We start from the raw sequence: 22551 nt of genomic DNA, 5'->3' as shown, positions 1-22551 counted from the left end.
TTTTTTTTTTTTAACTTAAAACTGTATTTTTATCAAGAAAAGATTTCTTTAACTAAAAAGGTGTTGGCTTAGGAAAGGAAAGTTCAAATAAAAACATCGACTAGTTTTGAAAACTAGCTAGCTTAATTTTTACCCTTATTCTTCTGATTGGTTTTCTTCGTTTAAAATAAGAAACTCTTCTTCAGTAATTGAGCCTTCTGCAAAAAAAAATTACAAGCGAGTTTCGCACATGACTTCACCGCCCTTTGTTTTGTTGACCGATCTTAAATTGAACATTTTCGCGCCTTCTTACCGTCATGGCCCTAGGCTGCCCGTATACGCATCCAACCGTCCCAGCCTACCATAGTGAACTATCTTAAACTGAGACACCGAAAAATGGTCATAGTCAAACCTGATTGCTTTAACTTACTAGTACCTTAATTTCTTATTTCGTGGCCTCTTTTGATTGCCCAAAAAGAACTTAATTTTAAAAAACTTTTTACTTAATACTGACAATGTAATAAAAATGAGAACTGGCCAATAATTACAGGGTTCGGACAGATTTTTGGATGTAAACTTGAACACTTTTTGCTATTTTTTCTTTCAGCTAAGGAAAAATCAATGTCGGGCGAATCCACATGTAATTGATGTTCTTTAATGCTCATGGACCCAAACAACAACACCACATGTAATAACTTCGTTCCTTTATCCACAAATCCCGACAAAACTGTTGAATTTACTAAGCGACCATTGTAATTTTATTAAAATTTTGGCGACTACCGGACTGCCCATCGCGGTAGCAGTACACTTTGACGTACCTAGTTAGCCTGCATAGCAAGCGTTTCTGTGCGGTTTAGGAGCATATAACGGGGAACGAGAGTCAAAGACCGCGCGAAAAATGGCGCAAGTAAAATTTTTTGGCTCTCGTTTCATTTCTCGCGCGGTCAAAACCGAAAATCCCCTTCCTCAGTCTTTCCTTGCTCCGAAACCAAACGGAAACGCTTGCCTTCTTCAGGTTGCAAGACTAAACGAGACTCTTTTTGTATCCTGAAGAAGGCAGCATTGCCGAAACGTCGGCTAAAACTCTTTTGAACAGCATCGACTTTAAAATCAACTTTCACTTTGGCCGAGCGCGATCTGGGGTTTAGTTTTGCAAAATTCAAGATGGCGGATCAATGTGAAGATACCGAAGGTAAACCAAATTTCCATAAAAGATGCACTGAAGCGAGAGAAATCAAAATTTCAGTGGGGAATTTGGAACGCACATACCCTAGAAGGCAAGACATTCCACGAACTGAATAAGCTGGCTGAGTCAGTTCTGAAAGGAAATTTTGACGGGCTTCGTGAGCGCACCAATTACTAAAAGATCCGCGAGATATGTCCTAGGCTTCAACGAGGCATGGTCCGCGCAAAGACCGCAATTATTCACCGTCTTTGTCCAATGAGCACAGTGCATCCTTGGATGGTTTGCTTCGACCTTCCCATGCCTTATGAGGTCTTTGATTTCTTGAACAAGGAGATTCTTAGTCTGACAAGATTTGGGATAGAGGTTGAGGATACACAAGGTTTAGTGATCTTGATTGTAACATTTTCAAACCTGAACTTCGACCAGTTCAAAGATTGTGGTGGGTTTAGAAAGCAACTTGGTTAAGGATAAGGAGAGGCAAAGCTGATTGTGAACTCCGAGAAGAAGGGAACAATGGTCTACAAGGCTAAATAGGAGATTTTGAGAGCAAAATCTTTTTTATGGATACTGGAATTTGTATGGGATTAGTCAGGATAAGTCAACAATGAATAAAGGATGCAAGGTTAAATCAAATATTAACAAGTATTTTCCCAATACCTCATTGACAAAAACCTGTCAACCTTGTGCTTGGACGATAACAAAAGAGACAGAATGCCTACCATGGATCATCACAAGCATTCCTTATTTTCTTCTTGGGACGTAAGTCAGTCGAGAACATCCCAACTATTTCTGTTATTGGCCTTATGCCATGAAGAATGAACCGATGCAGGAAAACCATCGCGTTTATTTCATACATGGAAATCTTACTTAAAACTTCACCAACTAAAAGACTTCGCAATTTTTGGAAAAATCGCAGTTTTTGCTGGGTACCCTTCTCCCTTCTTTACCACTTGAATTTGGTAATTTTAGCAAAACCTGCCATTTCTCCAATTGTTCGCAGTTTTTGGAGAAATCGCAGAAATCGCAGTTTTTGATGGGCACCTTTCTACCTCCTTTACCGCTTGAATTTAGTAATTTTAGCAAAAACTGCGATTTCTCCAATTGTTCGCAATTGTTGGTGAAATCGCAGAAGTTGCAGAAATCGCAGTTTTTGCTGGGAACCCTTCTACCTCCTCTAACACTTGACTTAATTAATTTTAGAAAAAACTGCGATTTCTCCAATTTTTCGCAATTTTTGCTACTGCGTGGAAACTTTGACGTATCTCGGAGTTTTGGGTGGGGCTGCCCTGCTGGGACCCTGGAACCCTTAGCTTATGCCAGTCCTTATATAAATGCAATTTTGCTGCCCTATTCTAGATTAGGCTTTAAGAAATCCCTAAACCTAACTTGAACAAGAAACTCCAATTCTTCATACTACTGATAGACCACATGCAACTAGTTCTTCATTTTCCTTAGGGATAATTGAGCGCGCGTTTTTTACTTTTTCCTCCGCGAGTCATCTCCGTCGCGGCTGGCAATTCTCACGCGCGCTGGCGGATTTTGCTACTATATCAATATGCCATGAATGATACTTGATTGTGGACTAAACCGCTTTCAGTCAATCAGAGTGCGAGAGTTCGCGTTATATCTGAACTTCATTATAATTTATTAGTAATTTAATGTAACCTGTTTTCAATTCCATTTTTTAAGTCTTCGTCACACAGTTCCCCAATGATCAAAATCTACGAGTAGGGAAAGCAGATATTTTCTTGTGCTCTGCAGAAGGGTACCCCAAACCTACATTTGAGTGGTACAAGAACGGCAAACGCGTCAAAACGGAAAAGGATCCTCGCTTTACGCTTCTCTCTAACGGTTCATTGTTAATCAAACCTGTTAATGAAACCGATACCGGTGCCTATATTTGCCATATCAGACAGCAGATAGACCCTGGTACGAGAGAGGAAAGGAGAAATATAAATGTCACTGTGTGTGGTGAGTTTGTACTTCTAGTTCCTTTTTGTTGGTTGTAGAATATTCAAAAATAGCAAGGCCACGTGATCTAGCCCCTCAAATAGAGAGGGAATTGTAGCGGAGTTCCACGTGCGCGCGTAAGGGCTCGCGAGCGGAGCCCCATCGCTAAGATGATTTAGTAAACTATCCATCCGTGAAATTTTGGTTGTGACGTCAGCGTACGCCCGCCCGTACACTCTTTGGGGTGGGGAGAGGGAGGGGGGGTGGTTGGGAAGGAAATCAGGTGTCAGCTCGTCGGGGAGAGGAGTAGGTTATATTTTCTTGGCGGGAAATCGTGCGATGCATTTGTGCAACCCGCGTTTTTCTTGGTGGGAAATCGCGCAAGAAATGGCGTGGCCATTGTCGTCGCGTTCAAAACTTGTTTACTTTAGAAACTTGTTTTCAATTATTTCGTAGCATAAGGATTTTGTGACCGTAGTGCTCAGTTTCTAGTAAACTGTTTCTAAAAGATTGTTATAGCAACAAACAAAGCGGAAGTCAACCTAATTGCTTATAAGTGAAGAGCGAAGGTAAAGAGAAAGAAGAGAAAGGCAGAGAACAAGAATTAACAGGCGAAGAGCTAGCGAAGAGGATTTATGTAGAAAATTTATGCAGCATGTGAGATTGTTTACTGCAGATAGCTGCAGCTGACAGAGTTTTGTGTCATCTTATTATGTTTTAACCCTCTTTTTGCACTGGTTCTACAAAATGAAATACCGATGCTATCAAGATTCTTTTGTTATTTTTGGCTGGCTTGTTTATTGGTTTGTGGTTGAGAAATGCGCCGAAAGACAAAAAGAAATCGGAAATCATCGTTTTCAAAAATAAGCTACTCTTAGTAAGCTTACTTCGCCTTGCTGGATGCGTAAGAAGGTTGAAAAGTCTTAAGCGATTCTGGCCTTACTTGATGAGTTTCCGAGCTGCATCTCGACCGGTAAGCTTAAGTAATTATAGTACATTTGATGTTTTTTTTTTCTGGTTTCATGAAGTCGGGCATTGTTTATGCCGTATAATATAGTATAGAACTTAAAAAGTCTTTAGACATTTTCTGACCGCAACTAAAAAGAAAACTTTCTGAATAATACCGTAAAATTCCGAAAATAAGCCCCTCCATTTATAAGCTCCTCCAAATATAAGCCCTCCAAAATCGTAACGCAAAAAACCCTCCGTTAAATCGCCCCTCCAAATATAAGCCCCCCTGGGGGCTTTTACTTGGAATTTGCCCTCGAATACAAAGTAAAAAAGCAAAGATGGTAAATTTCCTTCCCATTACAAGCTAGCCCAATCGATTTTGAAACGCAAATTTCCCTCCGTACATAAGCCCCTCCGAATATAAGCCCCTCCAAAAATAAGCCCCTCAAAAAGGGCCTTTGAAGAATATAAGCCCCGGGGCTTATTTTCGGAATTTTACGGTAGTTTACTAATCTTATTGGCTGTAAAAAGAAAGCTTTGAGCGATGTTCATCTTGAAAAATGGCAAACACGGCGAAGGCGACTTATAAGTTAAGGCTTAAATCTGCAAGATTTTATTCGTAGATTGTAACCTGCTATTTTGCGTATTTGCACAATTATTGGCCGTGTCAGATGTCACGAACGTACAGGTTAAAAGTTCCAGGGAATTGCCTCTTTTGACACTTGAATTCGTCTCCGGCCTCTAAAAGAAAGTAATTAAGCTTCTTTAAGTACTTTTGAATCGGAAGAGATATATTAAAACACGTTAAAAGGGATGGTCATACATGTTACTGATGACCAGGATCAATGGCGGGCGCCGTCGTCTTGTAACTAGGGAATTTAAGATTTAAGACTACGGTTAACGGCTACGGTTGGACGAGTACTCGGGGTCTGGGTTGAGCTTTTTTGCGCATGCATAAAAGTTATGGGATGGCGTTTTGCTTACCGTCGTGTTTCACTACGGTAGGTTTTGACAGCTTTTCTCGTCGTAGTCAAAGATCTACAACGTGTGACTTCAAAGGTGAGAATTTCGTATGTTACTCAAAGAAATAACACATTTCTTTTTCTTTTCGATTTATTTTCTGAATTTACCAGTGAGCTTCGTTTGTTTCTTAAAGAAGTGACACTGATTTCTTTTTTTTTCGTTTTATTTTCAGAGTTTACGAAGCGGTGCGGGAGTGAAAGCATGGATATCCACGGTGGAAGTTCGTAAGTAAACCGATTGTTTTGTAGTAGATCGCTGCATATGCTTCAACTTGAAATAGGTTGAAATTTTCGAAGGGATATCTTCTTTGTCTACTCTAAATTCAGCTCTAGCTTCACTGCTGTCAAAGTTATCGAGGCTGAAAGGCTCGTATTCCCAGTGAGGAAAATTTAAATTTGTGGACTCGTACTCTTCGTAAAGAATAAGAAACTCTTCTTCACTGATCACTCCATCAGAAAAAGCGCAAACTAAGGCTTCACCAAGTTCATGAAATGACATTTTTCACACGATGACCGTCGATAAGTGATTCAACCGTAGCAGCTTGCTTGTTTAGAATCTTTTTTTTCGCGCCAAACGGTTCGTACTCGATCCAATCCACCATCGACAAGAACCAGACCTCTCCTGCTCGTTCAACCGTAGTCATTCAACCATAGTGCTCAATCTTGAATTCCCTACTACCTGCACTAAACAGTAAACAATGCTTTTTTACTAGAAATAGAATTCTCTAGATCAGAAGTTGATCCAAGCTCTCTAAGTAATGAAAATAAATATTTCTAACCCGGGATACAAAACATGTACAAGAAACGCAACGTAGAATTTTAAGTCCTTTCCGCAATTTCAGAATGAATTTCACAGCGGTGCGTAAATTGTTGTAATAATCAGCCGGCTGTTTAAAAACATTTGACGCACAACAAAAACAAGTTATTTACCGTTTTATCTGTTCTCGGTAAATAAGAAGCTTTCCTTTACTTTATAGATTCTTGATGGAAGAAGTCTATCCAGCCACCTGAAGTTAAACCTTTTCGTTAATCTTCACAATCAAGTCATAGCGTGACTTGTCACCTAACCTTATGGTCACGTGGCCACGTGACTCGTCGGTGGCCAAAATCTTTTTGATAAACGAAATTTCTGTTTCTCTCCAGAAAAAAAAAAAAACCTAGTTGCATGAGTTTTTCCTCCTTAAATTGCCCGAAAAGGCGTATCACCGAGGAATTTGTATTGGTAATGAATCTTATTATATGGCTGAGTCTATTTTCGCAATGCAATTGGTCAATTTGCGGTCCGTAACTTGCTATACGGACCAAAATGTTTAAAGAAAATGCTTATTTTGGAGCTCTAATTCTCTTTACCTCGCCAAAAAGGTTTAAATAAAGTTTTAAGACGCCTGTAAACCTCGAGGACTTGGATGTTGACTTTGGCCTTCAACATTTTAAACTGTGTTTATTTGTGAACGAAGACGATGAAGAAACTAACTCGTAATCTTATCAGAGAGGATTCTAGTCAGTGTTTGAAAATTTTATCGTAGTATACAGTTAAGAAGACGAAAATCGACTGGCAGAGATTCGAGATGTTTTGCGTAAGAGAAAATGAGTAATTCCTTCAACAAATATGATAACAAACATACCTGCACCCGATCATCTTGACAAGCTTCTTTGCCATTTGCAGTGTTTTCTCAAAGACCAACGAAAGAAAGATAGCAGCGAGTTCGAGCCAGACACAATAATGTCCAGTTTTCAAAAGACTCCAGCGTCACATTAACGAGTGAATACTTACAGTGCTCTTAGTTTCGACCGAACAAAATTTAAAAGTTGTCTGTAAAACCTGAGGATTGGGATATCGACTTTGCCTTTCCAAATTTTAACCTAGCTTTGTTTTAATGAGAACGAAGCTGTTGTAGAAACTGAATCGTAACCTTACCGAGGAAGAGAATTCTAGTCAGTGTCCGTAATTTACAGTAGGGACCGAAAACTCGGGTAATAAGAGGTATATTATTTTCACAGCATGGACTCCGCCCTTCCATATTTTCAGGCCCGACCAGCATAGACGGGGAGAGGGTGGGGAGCAGTGGGATACCATATTTGTGAGACTGGTCTCCAGAGCCCACCAATATACCCGCTTTTGTCCTCATAAGATACCAATATAGTTAAAAATTTTAAAACGTTTGATGCCGAATACCTGAAATTACCTTGAAAAAGAAGACTATATACCTAAAAAGGTATCTCAAGACTGAGACAGACCGTCCAACCTTTTTTTCTTTATCAAAAAAAAAAACAGTATTAGCGTCCAAGGACAAGAAAGAAAACTATTAAAGTAGTAAAAGAAAGAAAGCTATTTTTTTTTACCACGTTTCCCTCCTCAATTTTTTTATTCCCTCCTCCACAATTTTAATATTTTCGCTCCTCATTCTTCAATTCCCTCCTCCACAGTTTTAATATTTTCCCTCAATTTTTTTATTCCCTCCACCGCAATTTTAATATTTTCCCTCAATTTTATTATTTTCTCTCCTCCTCATTTTATTAATGTTATTTCTGACGAATGAGCCTGCGAAGAAGACAGAAATAAATATTTTGACGGCACGAGATACAACAGGGCCTGGGTACTAGGCCGGGTGCACCATGGGTAGCCATATCGGGGGGATATAGGGCTGCGTATATCACGTGTACGTCATCTAGGCTTACGAACCACCCTCTCTTTGGTTTTTCTTTATTTTTGTTTTATTTAATTTTAGGAGCAATATATTCTCGATGACATTGTAAAGTCCCGTAGGAAGGGCTTTGAGCTTGAGCCTTGGTTCCTACCCAGATTTCCTGCCCGCATTTTTTTCCCTTCGGGTTTTTTTTGGGCAGGTTTTATTCCGGCCTCCGTCTGACCGCATTTACTTCAGTTTGTAAGCGGTAGCTCAGCTCTGCTAGTTTTCAGTTTTTTCCCGTTTCTTATTTTATGTACTTGTAGAGTTATCTCAGTTTTGCACCTGCTCCTTTACTTGATATATTTAGTTTCTATGTATGTCTAGGTCAGCTGTCCCGGAACCGCTCTTTAGGAGGCGACATAAGTCTCGTTTGATGCAGTTAGGTTGCAGGCAATGTTACAGACTTCTACCCAGGGTCGTTATCCATTTGTTTACTTTCAATGTCCTGCCCTAGCCTTTTATGGCAGCCTTACTGGTTATTGGGCTACGTGCCTTGTTGGGTACATTAGTGGAGATAATTCCCAGTTTTCCTGGCACTCAGCCTCTGTGCTCCTGAAGTGTTCCCGGTCCCAGTTATCCGTTGATCAGAGTTTTATTAAATTTCCCCAGCCTAACTGGCAGCCTAACTGGCACTAAGCCTGCGTGCTTCTTTGGGGGACTCAGGTCGAGATCGACCAGTTGTAGCAGATCTCTCTTTTGCTTAGCCTCTGTGCTCCTGCCGTGTTCCCTGCGCCAGTTATGCGTTGTCAGAGTTTTATTAATTAGTTTCCCCAGCCTAACTGGCACTAAGCCTGCGTGCTTATTTGGGGGATTTAGGCCGAGATCGACCAGTTATAGCAGTTTTTTCTTTTTGCTTAGCCTCTGTGCTCCTACCGTGTTCCCTGTGCCAGCTATATGTTGTCAGAGTTTTATTAATTAGTTTCCCCAGAATAACCTGCAGCCTAACTGGCACTAAGCCTGCGTGCTTAACTGGGTGATTCAGGTCAAGAGCGACCATTTGTAGCACGAGTTTTTTCTTTTTGTGAAAGCTAGTTTACGAGTGTTGTACATTAGGTATTCACCAGTAATCACCTATTATTGTATTTAGATAAGTACTTTGTAGGGTTGGTTCTCGCCAAGCCGTCCCAAAATAAACTTATTTGCCATTACGTTTTGTCTGTTGATGTTGTGTAGTGGAGTCAAAATTGTATGTTTTCCATCCACGACCACATCTACACATCGACCCTACATCGACCCCACCTTGACCCCGCATCGACCCTACATCGACCCTACATCGACCCCACATCGTATTATTATGAAAACACACACACACACACACACACACACACAAAAAACATTAATAACTTAACAAGGATCTTTTGAAACACGTGACTAATAATTGATAGCAATAAAACCAGACACGTTTCTTAAGACACAAGAAATCAACTTTATTACCCTTTATTAAAATAATTGCAAAAAGATTAGATTAAAGATTCTATTAAGATAGTCAAGAAGGCAAGCCATCCTTAATTTACACTGCGCACAATGTTTTACCCCAATTACCCCTCTCCCTTTTCATTTTTATTTCCCTTCTCCTCCTCCACAATTTTATTATTTCCCACCTCAGGTTTTTTATTCCCTCCTCCACAATTTTATTATTTTCCCTCCTCATTTATTTTTTATTCCCTTCTCCACAATTTTATTATTTTCCCTTCTCCTCCTCCGGAGAAAACGGTTCTGTAATAGCCAGACAAAACTGAAATAGAGTTTTCAGCTCCACTTTGTGTATATGTGCGTGTGTTTTGTTTATATATCTGAGTTTTGGCGCAAAATAAGAAGACATAAACTAAATTGAAATAAAGACTGTTCAACTCCACTTTCAGTATGTGTTTTGTTTATATATCTGAGTTTTAGCGCTAAATAAGATATAGGAAGCCGTTTCTGGCGTTGCTAGGTGATCGCTTCTCTTATTCCTCTTTTACCTTTAATAGACGGTCTGAAAACCGGGCTCAAGTTACTTAACGGGCAAGCCGAGGCAAGCCTAGGCACTTATTAGTATGGAGGAACGCATTTTTACCTAGCTAGCGAGACACTGGCTAGGCACATAATTAATATTCAGGAAGGCAGTGACTAGGCACTTAATTAGTATGCAGGATTAGGCAATGACGAGGCACTTGCTAAGCACTAACTAGGTACCAAAAGGGCCCAAAAACAACATGGTAGACTACTATCGTAAACAATGGCACATGCGTTCGAAGCACTGACACCGTTAATTGATGCCAAAGGTCATTTATTCGAGTTTTCTCCGTCTCAGTTAGGGTATTATCTATGGACAGGTGTCACAAGCTCTTCTTACCGTAGGACGCGTCATAGTTAAGTAGCGTCTTACTTCAAATGAAACGTGCCAATTGTACGGGAGGTTCACGTCCTACGTAAGACACGTGCATGCTTGTCTAAACTAGTGACACTTTTGAAACGTTGTAGAAGGTGCCCCTCTTCGGAGTTCGGGTCCATCCTGCCCCTAATCCTACATATCGGGAAATTGGGAAATCCCTCAGGTTAGCGGGAATTCGATGATCCTTCGATAATCATCCATTTTTTCACGGCGTGAATTGGATATGTTTTAGCTTATTTCGAGGAAATACTTTTTGCTTCAAATCCAGGGTGGGCTTTTAAACACATTTTTTAAGCCAAATGGTTTTTGCCTGAATCTGCTTACCCGAACAATATTTAGGAAACCCATGCTAAGGTATGAAACATAAACTCGTAGGCTTTGTTCTGTCCGCTAAAGTCTAGTTCCTGGACGCAAAGGCGTTGTGCTTTTTGAAGTTTATTATTGTGCTTTTCCCTTTGACAATCTTACGTGACTCGTGCATTTGTTAGCAGACGATGGCTAAACTCTGCTTTTCTTGTCGGAAAACGGCTTTAAATTTTATCAGATCGCTCGATAAACACGTAGTGGTTTCTGACAGCCGATAACGTTAAACCACTGCAGCTCAAACAGATTTCTTATTGCATTTTTCTGAGTTTTTAGCATCGGCCCGCTGAGTCTGGAAAGCTCAAATTTCAGAAAAGGAATTCTTGTTTTTTTTTTTTTTCCCTCAAAAACGTTCTTTTAAGTTGCCCATAGTTTTGAAAACAGATTTTGAAAGAAGAGATAACGCTTTTAACGTGGTATAAGACTATGTACTGAAATCGAGATACCAGTCGAAGATTTTGGGCTTTGAAATTTGCCATTTTTTCATCGAATGAAAACTATCAAAATATTGAAAATAATGAAAAAAAATCTTTCATGGAAGACACCGTCATATAATTCTTGCCCGATAACTCGATACGCCGTTCGCTACAGGCAACCTAATCAGTTGACAAAGTGGCAAACAACAAGCTTCATAGCGCCAAACATAACCAAATATCTTCTTAAGCTGAACTGCAGCAGCATCAACGAAATTATGGTCTTGGCATGGAATGGACGTGGAAGCAGCATAAAAGATGCCAAACTGCTGACTGTGACAACAGAGGAAGGTATTAGAGTTAAGTGTTTATAAACCGCGGTGGTTTATAAAGATTTCGACCACTGAGAACAAAACGAATGACGTTTCTCACAGTTTTCTTTAACTTTTTCTTTGTTTATCTGTCTGTCTCTCTGTTTGTTTGTTTCGTTTACTGGTTGCCATTATGCACGGTTGTTTTTCGGTTGTTAGAGTCTAGTACATGTTTCTTTAAGTTATTTTGCGAGGTCTTTGTTGGTCCAGACCTGGACCGGGCTAAACAGTTTCAAAGTACACCAGTACACTGAGGTCAGTTTACACGGAATAGTTAGAATGGCAATATTGTAGACCTTCAGCCAGGGTTGTAAGTGAGCTTTTACACTCGAAATGTTTAATTAGCCTAGCTATTAGCCTGTGCCGGTCTATTTTGGAAGAGTTCGGCGAGAACCACCCCTACAAAGTTAGATTATGCAGCCCGCGACAAATATTCGCTGGCTTTTACAAAGCCCCGCCTTCAGTGGTCAAATTACAGCAAATAAAGAAATTATTACAGTAGGCCAAGATAGAAAAATACGGACCACGTGAAGAAGCAATTAATTTTAGCTTGAAGTTGTTAGTAAGAATTTCATTTAATAAGAAGACGGACAATTTGTCATATGTTTCTGTTAGTTTAACTCACACCGATGGCACGTTTCATTGATGTTTCGATTTAAAAGCACTCACTCATTTCATCATAGGCGTTCCACTCAAGCAGGAACCTCCTTGGGTCAAAAAAAGACCGTGTGGAGCATTTCAAGTCACTTGGAATCCACCATCCCTAGACTCTGGTGGCGGTCCTCTCACTGGTTATCAGGTTCAGTTAAAGTTAAGAAAGGAAAATGGTGGCTGGCGCAGCTGCACGGCCTTCCTTTCAAATCACAGCTGTTTGTTCACAGACTTGCGTAGTGAGACAGAGTATGACATTCGAGTTCGAGCTTTAAATCAGAAGGGGCCAGGCCAATGGGCCTACACTTTACAAACCACGGATTTCATTGGTAAGTCTTTCATCTTAATACTGTTGTATTACACATTAATTCGTGGTACTTAATTATTATAAATTCGATTCCTTTACAGCACCCTTTTAGATTTCTTTCTACTTTTATTAATCCATTCTTCCATCCTTCCTCAACATTCCCCCTTCTTTTTGAACAATAGTTGCATTCATTTTCTAACCGTGATGTTGACCTTTGAGCGTGTTCATTTATATTTTCACTCCTTTGCTTTTTCAATAACAAACTAATCTTTTAGCTTTGTGGAGATAATAAATTTATTACTTTATTATAGGACCGCCTGATGCTTCCGAAATAATAAACGATGAAACAGAAAGTACTGGCATAACACCCAACGTAACAGTGCAGTGGACACGCCCAGAAGAAAGAAACTGCAGCATCACTATGTATTCATTGCGCTACAAAGCAGTTGAACCAGTTGAGGAGAAAATGACGGAAATAAATGTCACAAACGCCAATGTCACAAGTTTCGAACTACAGTTCCAACACAGTAAGAAGTATACTGTCACGGTCTTGGCTTGGAATAGCCTGGGACCCAGTGAGCCGAGCAAAGCATGGGAAATCAGAACAGCGCAATGTAAAGATACTTTCTTTGGTTAAATAATTGATATAGAGAGCAATACATTTGTGCTGCTTCTTGGACGTCTGCGTTTGATCGTGTGCGGCCGCCTTTCTATCCAAACGTCGAAAACCTTACCTGCTTCGGAATATGAATATATATATTTTAACGTTATTTTTTCTGACATACAAGCAAATTCTTATCCCTCCTGGTTTTTATTTTTGAAAGATTATCAGTCATACGTTCATAATTTCTCACCCCGTGTATATCTTAAAATTATACCATATAGTTTTCTTAGCCAGGGGCGTAGCTGTATTTCTCAAGGTATTGCCACTGGTTTTCACATAATGTTATCGAAATTGAAACTAAAGAATCATCTTTCATCCTAAGTTTTTACTTCAAGGAAGTATTAGAGAAGCTAAAAAAACCATATTTGGGCGCATTTTCACTGCGAAGGGGTTCTTCATTTTGTGATAGACTACGCTTGAATTTCTAAGCTTTTGCAAAAAGCAACATTTACATGGCGGCTGAGAGGGCGCTTTTCATGTACGGTTAACAATGAGGTCCCTTATTTTGGGGGATTTTGCCATCTGAACAGTCGTTCATAGAAAATGAATAACTTTTATGTTTATTACTTCCTCTGGAAATGAGATTATAGTCCAGCAAGAGAGGATAAAGGGGACAGAGAAGGCATCCCCCATACACACCCTATTCCATAGGTAATTCGTCTCGAGTTATTTTTAGAATCGGGATAAAGTTACCTCGCGCGCTGCGTGGAGGTTTCGCATGACTAAACGCCGTGCAAAACATGTCGGGCGAAAGGCAATGAAAGCGTAAAGAGATCGAGAGCATTCTTGAATATTGACGCGAAATGAGTCGGCGCTCTCCCGTGAAAAGGGAATAGCTAGACTCTTTGACAACCCGTGAAATCAGTTTAACTCGAAGTTGTCGTAATGAGAAATTTCGCCGGTCTTTTGGAACCTGTCGTTTGTACAATAAAGCAAGTAGGGGGCCAAGTGTTATTTTTGTTGAATAATAAAAGACTAATAAAAGAATAAATATCAAACCAGAAATTGCTCTCTTCAAACTGTAAATTATAAATGATCCAGAGAGAATATTCAGTGTGCTAAGGGTTTCCCTGCTGTACTGTTAGCTCTATGCAAGAGAGGAAGGGCGATTCTTTTTTAATTTCCGTTCCGCTGACACAGCTTTAGCAGAAATCTCTCTGCAGTCTTTTTCGTCGACAAAACGAATAGCAATATCGCTCTCCGCGTCTTCCGCCATTTTGTTCCGCGTCAATTCGTGAAGGACGCGTGGCTCTGAGCGTGGGTTATCCACGTGGAACTCATTCGCGCTATGTGATTAGCTGTTATCTAATCCCCCTTGGGAGCTGTGGTCTTAAAATAACTCGAGACGAATTACCTATGAAATAGGGTGTGTGTGTGGAGGGGGGGGGATGCCTTCTCTGTCCCCTTTATCCTCTCTTGAGTCCAGTCAATCTAGGTATTTTTGAAGCTCAACATCAAAGTAATTGCAACAGAATTGTTTTCAACGCCATTTAAGTAAGGGTGGCCTATCTAGCAACATACTAAAAATCAAAATGTCAAAATTAAGTGTTAAACATTTTTATACGTTCCAACAAAAATGCACGAAATTTGTTTGTTACTTTTATGGAAAAGTGAAAGAAGAAAGAGTAACTGCTACCTAGTTTTCGGTGATAAAAACATTGAAAACGAAGAGTTTCTTTTTTTCAAACAAAATAAATATTAAACACGGTTGGCTTTTGCACAGGAAGCCCATGCTCCACTTAAGGAACCCCAAAATAACTGGAAGCTTACAGAGTAATAGAGTGAACTGTTGGCTGAAAAACTACAAAAAATTTGGTCGTAAGGCTTTAAACCTGAAAAATGAAAGCCGTTACTTCATCACTAGCTTTTAAAAAATATCATTTTTTATCAGGTTTCTGTTAGCCGCAAGGGTAAGAAAAATTTATATGTATTAGAGCTGGATTTTTTAATAACCTTACAGCTAAAATAGACCTCTCCCCTCAAACAGTCTTTTTTTTTCCAAAAACTATCTCCAAAGAAGTCAACATAAAAACTAGGAGTGCAGCCACTGCTTTTTTTCCTTCTCCTGCTTTCTTCCTCCTCTCTCTTTCTATTTTCCCTTTCCTCGTTCTTTTCTAGCAGGATTTTCAGGCTTATTTTGCCTTAGGCTTTTGGTCTTTTTCTCAGTCAAAGGACTGCAATTTTCGTTCGGTACGTTTTCAAATATCCAGCAAGATAATCGTTTGGCTTTTACGGTTACCTATACTATACATTAATTTTCGTTAACGTATCTGCATCCTCAAATATACAAGTTTTACTTTTTTGAAGCTTTTTGCTTTCTTCTTGTTAAAAGTGAATTGGAGAGGTGGGGAGGATAGTTTTACTAATTCTTTACGATGCGCAACAATGCAAAGTTTTTGAACAGGTTAAGCTCCAATGCCTATCAATTTGATAAGAGGGAAATGCCTTTTCATTTGAGGAAGAGTGTTGTTACCTTCGCAAAAAAAAATTGTAAGGGTTAACGGAACATTCATCGCATAACAACTCTGGTTCCAGCAAACGTTTGTTTCAAGAAAACGAAGTAGTATAATAGGGAAGCTTGCCTTTAAGGGAAAGATTACCTCTGTGTAGCCAAAACAATGCGTATGTAAAAATATCTTGTAAGAGTCTATGGAGTAATGGAAATTCCCCACCCAGAGCATAATTCACGCAACTCAGTCAGAAGGTTAACATGCACTAAGTTGAAGTGTTACACAACGCTCATCCGAAGAGAGACATTGGTTCTGCAAAAAGAGGTGACCCATCAGAAGCTAAGTCAGGCAAGCCCATTAATGTCGTACATATGTCCAGTAATTTCGCGCCTTCATTGACAACTGCAATTATTTTCAGACGTATAGGAACCCATGATTGTTATAGAATACGAGGTCTTCATTTGCCAATTGACGAAAAACAACTGGTCGAGGTTCAGGGTTGTTCTAACGAAGGAAGTGCAAGGAGGGAATATAAACGCCTTTAGACCACAGAGCGATTAATCTACTTATTCATCTTACCAAGAAATAAAGGGCTGTCGCAGAAAATACAAACTGAATACACAGATACACTAAACTAAATCTGAGACTCGCTACAAGAAGAAGGTAAAAAAAGAACAATCACACTGCGCTTGGTTTTCTGGATTTCCCTTACAACAGAATGAAAAGCGCAGAGCGTTACGATCTAGCCAAAACCAAATCGACGGAGTCCTTAGCAGAATATTTATTCACTCACATTGTAAAGCACGGAGTCATAATCCTAAAGGAAGTTGCGCATGCCGTGACCCTGATTTCGATCACACATACTACCTCACATAACTCGAATACAGAAAATGGGAATAGGTTAAACAGTTTGTACTGATACAAAGCTATCGTCCGTTGCACACATTTAGTCGCACGTATCTTGCAGCATGGATGCAAATTTAGTAGCTAACCGAAGGTGATCAAAATAACTGTTCGCCATCAATTAACTACTAAATTTGCATCCGTGCTGCAGGATATAAAAAATTACCAGCGTGTGATACTGCCAAAATAGGTACTGCATTTCTGACACAGTGCAAAAAAAAAAAAACAACAATTACTAATATTTTTAACCATGTTAGCACAGACTGACTAATAATTTTCCTTTTAAATACCGTCACAGAAAAAATTAAAGCATGGAAAACAGAACATGAAGACAGACGAGTGGCTGGGTAACCTGTGCAAAGCCCTCAAGACGAAACAATGACCCAGGTGTTCCTCACACATTTAGTCGGCTTTTTTTAAAACAAAACTACCAAAAATACATTAGCGATGTTGTATCGAAACTTTTTGAGGAAAAAAACACAATTATCAGATGTTTTGTCTGAATTTGTGATCTTCCTGACATTGGGTGTCCTGTGGTGAAAGTTGAAAATCTTTATTTCCAATTTTTCTCATCTTTCACCGAACCGATTTTGGCGGATTTTTAGTATGTTGTTAAATAGCCATCCAAAAATTTAATGGCGTTAAAAAAAGTTATGTTGCAATTAGTTTGATGCTAAACCACAATTTGACTGGACTATTAAGCTTTCCAAGAAAAACTCAGTGCCAGATATTTCTGTTGTTTTCCAGCCGCCATGTTGGTACTCATTCGGATGGGCAATATCATGGCGTTCTTATACACTGAAACACTATAAATTTGGGTACCGGTAAATCATTTCTCTGACCTAAGTAACAGTCTTTGCACATTTACCCCTTTTCAATTCCCAGATTCTGGACTTTATTTATCGAACATATTTTTTCTAACGCGACAGTGAAAACTAGCAATATGCAGATCTCTACGATCAACGTTCAACCGGCTCTGTGGTTATCATGCAAGGTTTTTTTTGTTTTATTTTGATCTGTCATTTTCACTTTTGATAGATGTTCCATATCCCGTTACGAAATTGGGTTTTAAAGGAGGCTGTAGCTATATAAACTTAACTTGGAGTCAGCCATCAAGTGATGCTGAAGGAGGAAACGTGACAGGATACCTTGCACAGATGAAATTAGCCAGTTCTGAAAAACCATGGTTGAACTGGACGACAAATTACGTTGCTCAGTCAACTCAGTCATGTCTATTTACCCAACTAAGGCCAAATAGCGAGTACCACGTAATAATAATGGCACAGAACAAAATGGGATATGGTTGGCCTTCAGTGAAAAATGTTTCAACGATTCAGGCAGGTAATTTCTTTCGAAAGTTTGCATGTTTAGATCAATTCAACCTGGAATTTTTATTTGATCTTTTGAGAGTGGGGCAGCGTATCCCGATTCCACCCTCTCTCCTCAATTTTACATCAAACTTACAGGGATTATGTCTCGTGAGTTGTGAGAGGTTGCTTCGCCCATTACAATCACAGAGAAATCTCTCGTAAGCGACCACCTCTGTAATTCATAAAATTGCTCGTACTCCTCCAAGGGCTTAATTCGTTTACCAGAATTGGAATTGATCTCTCGTTTCTAAGCGACCATGTGATAAACCTATTGAGGAAGGTCGCATACGAAAACTTTTAGCAGAAAGGTTTGTATGTGGTGTTAATTACCCATAGTTTTTTACATTTTAAGTTGCTTTGCCAACAACAAAAACAATAAGTTACGCAAACGCTTTAAGATATAGGTTGGAATGTACTATTACCTATAGGATAACGCGTTTTCTCGTCTTCTTAATGGTATGCCGTGTTTTATAGATGTTCCTAGCATGCCCAAGTTCGATGTTATATCGGGCGAAAATGAAAATGAGTGTGCTGTCTTTGTGCAATGGTCCCGGGAACCATCATCAAGTGACTGTCCTGTACTATTTCATACAATAAGCTACAGACGAAAAGGTGAAAATGAGTGGACCAGAGAGAATATTACAGGAAAAAATACCAAAAGCCAGAGGATCGAGACAGAATGTTCTACGGAATATGAGTTCCAACTTGTGGCGACGAATGAAGTAGGATCGAGCCCTGTTACTAATAAGACGTTCACAAGGAAAGGGAATGTAATAAAGGATGATGAAACAGGTATATATGCATAAATGTGCAGATGGTGGTAATTGTATAGAGCGTTTTGACATGACTTCACAGCGGCCATATTGAAATTCCAAAAGAACAAAACGGCAGCCATGAAGGTGTTCCAACCAATCTCGCGGGAATTAAACTGACTTTTCTTGTGTAAACGCTTGCTTTTGCTCCAATTATTTTGCATAGATGCTGGGCACATGAGTGGAAACACTCATATACATATAGAAGGTGTTTGAGTGTATCAGTCTAACGAAAGACAATATTTACAGAATGATCCTGCTCATATTTTGCTCCATTAGACATGTATTTAGGACGACACTTATTGATTGATCGTCTATCTATTACAACACTATTGAAAGATTGATTGAACTATACAAAAGAATAAATACAGTCCCAAGAAAGTTGTAACGCTATTCTTTGTCAAGAACATGATGCAATAGACAAGGTTGGGAGGAAATTCTAGGTAATCAGGACAAGATGGTGAAAAAATCAAAAATTTGTATGAGAATACAATTAGTCTTTTATTTCTTGCTTATTGAATATATTTGTCACTTTTCCTTTAAAAATTGTAACTAATGAGCTTAAAGGAACCACAAACTTAATCTGGAGTGCACAGCAGTCCTTTGTTGCATTTTAGAAAACCTGAGTTCTTCCATACATTTTCTGTAATCCCACAACACAAAAAGTACAGAAAATGTATGGAAGACGTCAAATTTTCTAAAAAGCGACAAAGAACTTCTGTGCACTCCATATTTAGTGTATAAGTTAAAGTTAAACTCCGACCAGACAATTAAAACTCAAACATCAAGAATCAGAATAGTCGATCTCATTGCAGCCAGTGTAGATACTGAAAGCGATAAATTGTTATATTTTAAATTACAGGTATTTCTCTGGAGTTTATTGTCATCTATACCTTCGCCGGCTTACTTACAATCCTGGGAACTGTACTGCTGGCAGTGTGCATCAATCAATACAGAAAGAAAGGAAACCAATCCACTAAGAGGTATGTAGGTACAAACTGCTTTAAAAATTCCCCTTTTCCTTCATTTTAAAAGATGCAATATATACCCAACATACCGGTATATTTGCGTCCACCTGAGCCGTGTAGTCTCTTTTGACGTGTTAGGCCTTTAGAATACATCCTTTGTATTCTATATAATTGTAGCAGAGCTCATTACGGTGAAGCTGCACTTCGGAACGCCACGAATACGAAAATCTGGTTATCTAGCGATACATGAATTTTCTTCGGCCAAATTTTTCCATTTGATTAAATGGGCGTTCTAGAACTTGAAATACTGTCCTACCTCCCATAACGGCCACCTCTCCACAACGGTCACCTCTCTAGTACGGCCACTTTTTTTCGGGGGACAGTCCATACATTGACTCTTGTTTAAACCTCTCTACAACGGCCACATTATACTGTCCCCAAGGTGGCCGTCGTGGAGAGGCTCAGAGGCTATTGTTTTTAAACATCATAGGACTGCAAAGGACATCCAAGTTTTGGACGGTTGTGAAATTCCTCCAATCAGAATAGAATTACTTGAATTGTTGGGTGAAGGAGCATTTGGAAAAGTTCACAAAGCGACGCTAAAGGACGGTATGGCATACTTTGAAGACGAGCGAGACTGGCCTGGCAGGCCTAGAAAGCAGAAAATTATTGCGGTCAAAGAACTTTTTGGTGAGTTCAAGTTTCAAAATTCAGACTTTCGCTTCATGTTGCAATGTGACATTCAGCATTTATTTATCACCAGCGTTGTTTCTAATATGAGGGCTGGTCACGTGTGCAAAAGCCACTTAATAATAATAAATTAACGATGCATGAAAAATAATGTGGCATTAAAGCTCACATTGTGAATTAATGTGGATGTGTAACAGTAAGAATCATCAGTAAGTGGGTTACTGACCAAGAGATCCAATGACGATCACGACCTGTTATATCTTTGCCCCAACAAAGATATCTTTACAGAATTTCACTTTTCTGGAAGACGCAGTTATGGTGATTGCTATTTTTTTTTTCTTCCTTGTGCCCAACTATCCTTGTTGTTGCCAGCAAACGCCAACGAAGAAGGGAGAAAGGAATTTATGGATGAAATCGAGCTCATGAAGAAGGTTGGAAAACATCAAAATGTTCTGAGTTTCATTGGATGTTGGACTACAACTAAACCAATTCTACTCATGATAGAGTACATCGCTCATGGAGATTTGCTTCATTGGCTTCGACATAAAAGACGTCAGGTATTAAAAATAATTACCAACTGATAATTTATACCTCTGTTCAGTCATAGGATCACACGGAAATGTGGTAAATAACGAAAGGAAGAAAAATCGGCTCATGGTTTGCTTTTTGATGTTCTTACCACATTTTTTTGTATTCAAAGATGTGTAATTGAAGACGCGCAGCAAGACAGAATCTAGTATTTGATTTGGGCATTAATTTACCGAAGAAAATATACACTTTACGATCGGCAGTAGTTATAACTTGCAACTGATGACTGTTGACTAAGAAACAATTGGCAATTCTCTAAGAAAATATGCGAATACTATGCCATACTATAGTGCATTTACGTTATTATAGCTCATATTTCCTCGAAGCATTAGCTTTTCTTGGATTTTATTTTACTGGATTACATTACAGTTCATTTTCTTATACGCCGGCAGTTTCTCTTGTTATAAAACCGATTGTCACTGACTGGTGGGGGTCACGTACATGAACATACCGAAATTAAAAAAAAAATGTATCTACCAGTTTAGTAATATTTGCATGCGTGATAGAGTAAATAACAGCATGTGATGAATGAGCGGGAAAAGCACGTGATTAGATCATTGCAGAGTGGCTTGTCGTTTGAGTAGGAGCACCTCGCAGCTCACGCCAGGTTTACCATCTTAATCTCATATTAATGAGCATTGTCGTTCATTCTCGTCAACCAATGGTTGAATCGCTTTCATAGCGCGTCTATACATGATTGCGCCCAATATGACCTTGCAGGTCTATTACTTTGTGAGACGGGAAGTAAATTTCCCGAGAACAATAAGCATTCGGCGCAATGATCTTCTTGAAAATGAAACGGAATCTGAAGTTAAAAGGAAAAAGAAAGAAAGAAAGAAAAATTAACATGAATAGTTCGGGCAAAAGGAAAGTGAATTGGACTCCACAAATATTAATGGGCCTATTACGTTGTAAGGGAGAAGCGCAGGTGGAGATGAAATAAAACAAACAGACACGAGGGCTGTGGAATGTTATGTTTTGGAAATGGAACGAGATGGGCTATGAACACCTGCAGATGCAATTTTTTTTTACAGAATTTGTCCGATAGAGCTGCAAAAGCAGAAGGAGCCTCTAAAACACTAAGAGATGACATGAAGAAACAACATAAATTATGCTGTCTGAAATTGCAGAAAACAGCAATCCTGTTCAAGAAAGTGAATCTGGGAGAGAGAATGCAAAGGAATCCACTGCTATTGAGGACGAAAGATACTTTACAAATCAAGAGTCCCAACCCACAAGAGAGCAAAACAGGACGATGCCTAGAACACCAAGGCTATCACCGACGGAAGAATACAATGGACAATCAGAAATTCATTTAACCCTGTTCAACAAGGCGATGAAAGTGTACAATAAGACCTATGATGATAGATGGGACCTCAACAAACGCCAGTGTTCAAAAAAGCGAGGAATGTTCCAGCAACTAAAGAACAAAAGATCTTAAATTAAGTACCAGATAGGCTAATTTCTAAAAAGGTCGGCTGTACTGAAACGGAACCTGAAGAAAAGCTATGGAAATTAAATTGTATCACCTATTCAGTTGCCGTTGCTTGGCGACATGTGAACGATGACTATCAAGGAACCTCGTTGGGACGAAAGCAAAGGCCAAGGAATGTGAAATGTGGAAAGGAAAATTTGCAGACAGACAGCTTTTATGAAAAGCCTCGGGCGAACACGAGGCTATACAAAAGCAATCAAAGATGACGAAAAGACGCGTGAAAAGGCGGAAACAAATCAGCGCCAAATTAGGACTCTTTTTGTTAAAGGCCTAACAGAATTTATTGAAAAACTCAAACAATAATTCCCAAACTCATTAAATATTCATGATGTTGTCGCCCAACCAGAACGCCTC

General features: G+C 39.3%; 1 protein-coding gene across 1 annotated transcript; it reads left to right on the top strand.

Moving 5' to 3' along the window:
- Positions 1-18102: 18102 nt before the first annotated feature.
- Positions 18103-22143, top strand: LOC140948829 (uncharacterized). The gene is made up of 5 exons (XM_073398103.1): positions 18103-18436; positions 19319-19439; positions 19915-20114; positions 20487-20666; positions 21833-22143. Exons 1-5 carry the CDS (start codon positions 18103-18105, stop codon positions 22141-22143), a joined length of 1146 nt encoding a protein of 381 aa, XP_073254204.1.
- The last annotated feature ends 408 nt before the right edge of the window (positions 22144-22551 follow it).

This window comes from Porites lutea, chromosome 9, assembly GCF_958299795.1.
Source record: "Porites lutea chromosome 9, jaPorLute2.1, whole genome shotgun sequence".
Taxonomy (NCBI): domain Eukaryota; kingdom Metazoa; phylum Cnidaria; class Anthozoa; order Scleractinia; family Poritidae; genus Porites; species Porites lutea.
This window is presented reverse-complemented; position numbering and strand designations above follow the sequence as displayed.

Bases quoted from the DNA above. Each gene is read 5' to 3' on its own strand.
- LOC140948829 (XM_073398103.1), top strand. From the start codon at position 18,103: ATGCCGTGTTTTATAGATGTTCCTAGCATGCCCAAGTTCGATGTTATA. The intron at 18,437-19,318 runs GTATATATGCAT...TTTAAATTACAG, and splicing joins AATAAAGGATGATGAAACAG to GTATTTCTCTGGAGTTTATT. The intron at 20,115-20,486 runs GTGAGTTCAAGT...TGTTGTTGCCAG, and splicing joins TGCGGTCAAAGAACTTTTTG to CAAACGCCAACGAAGAAGGG.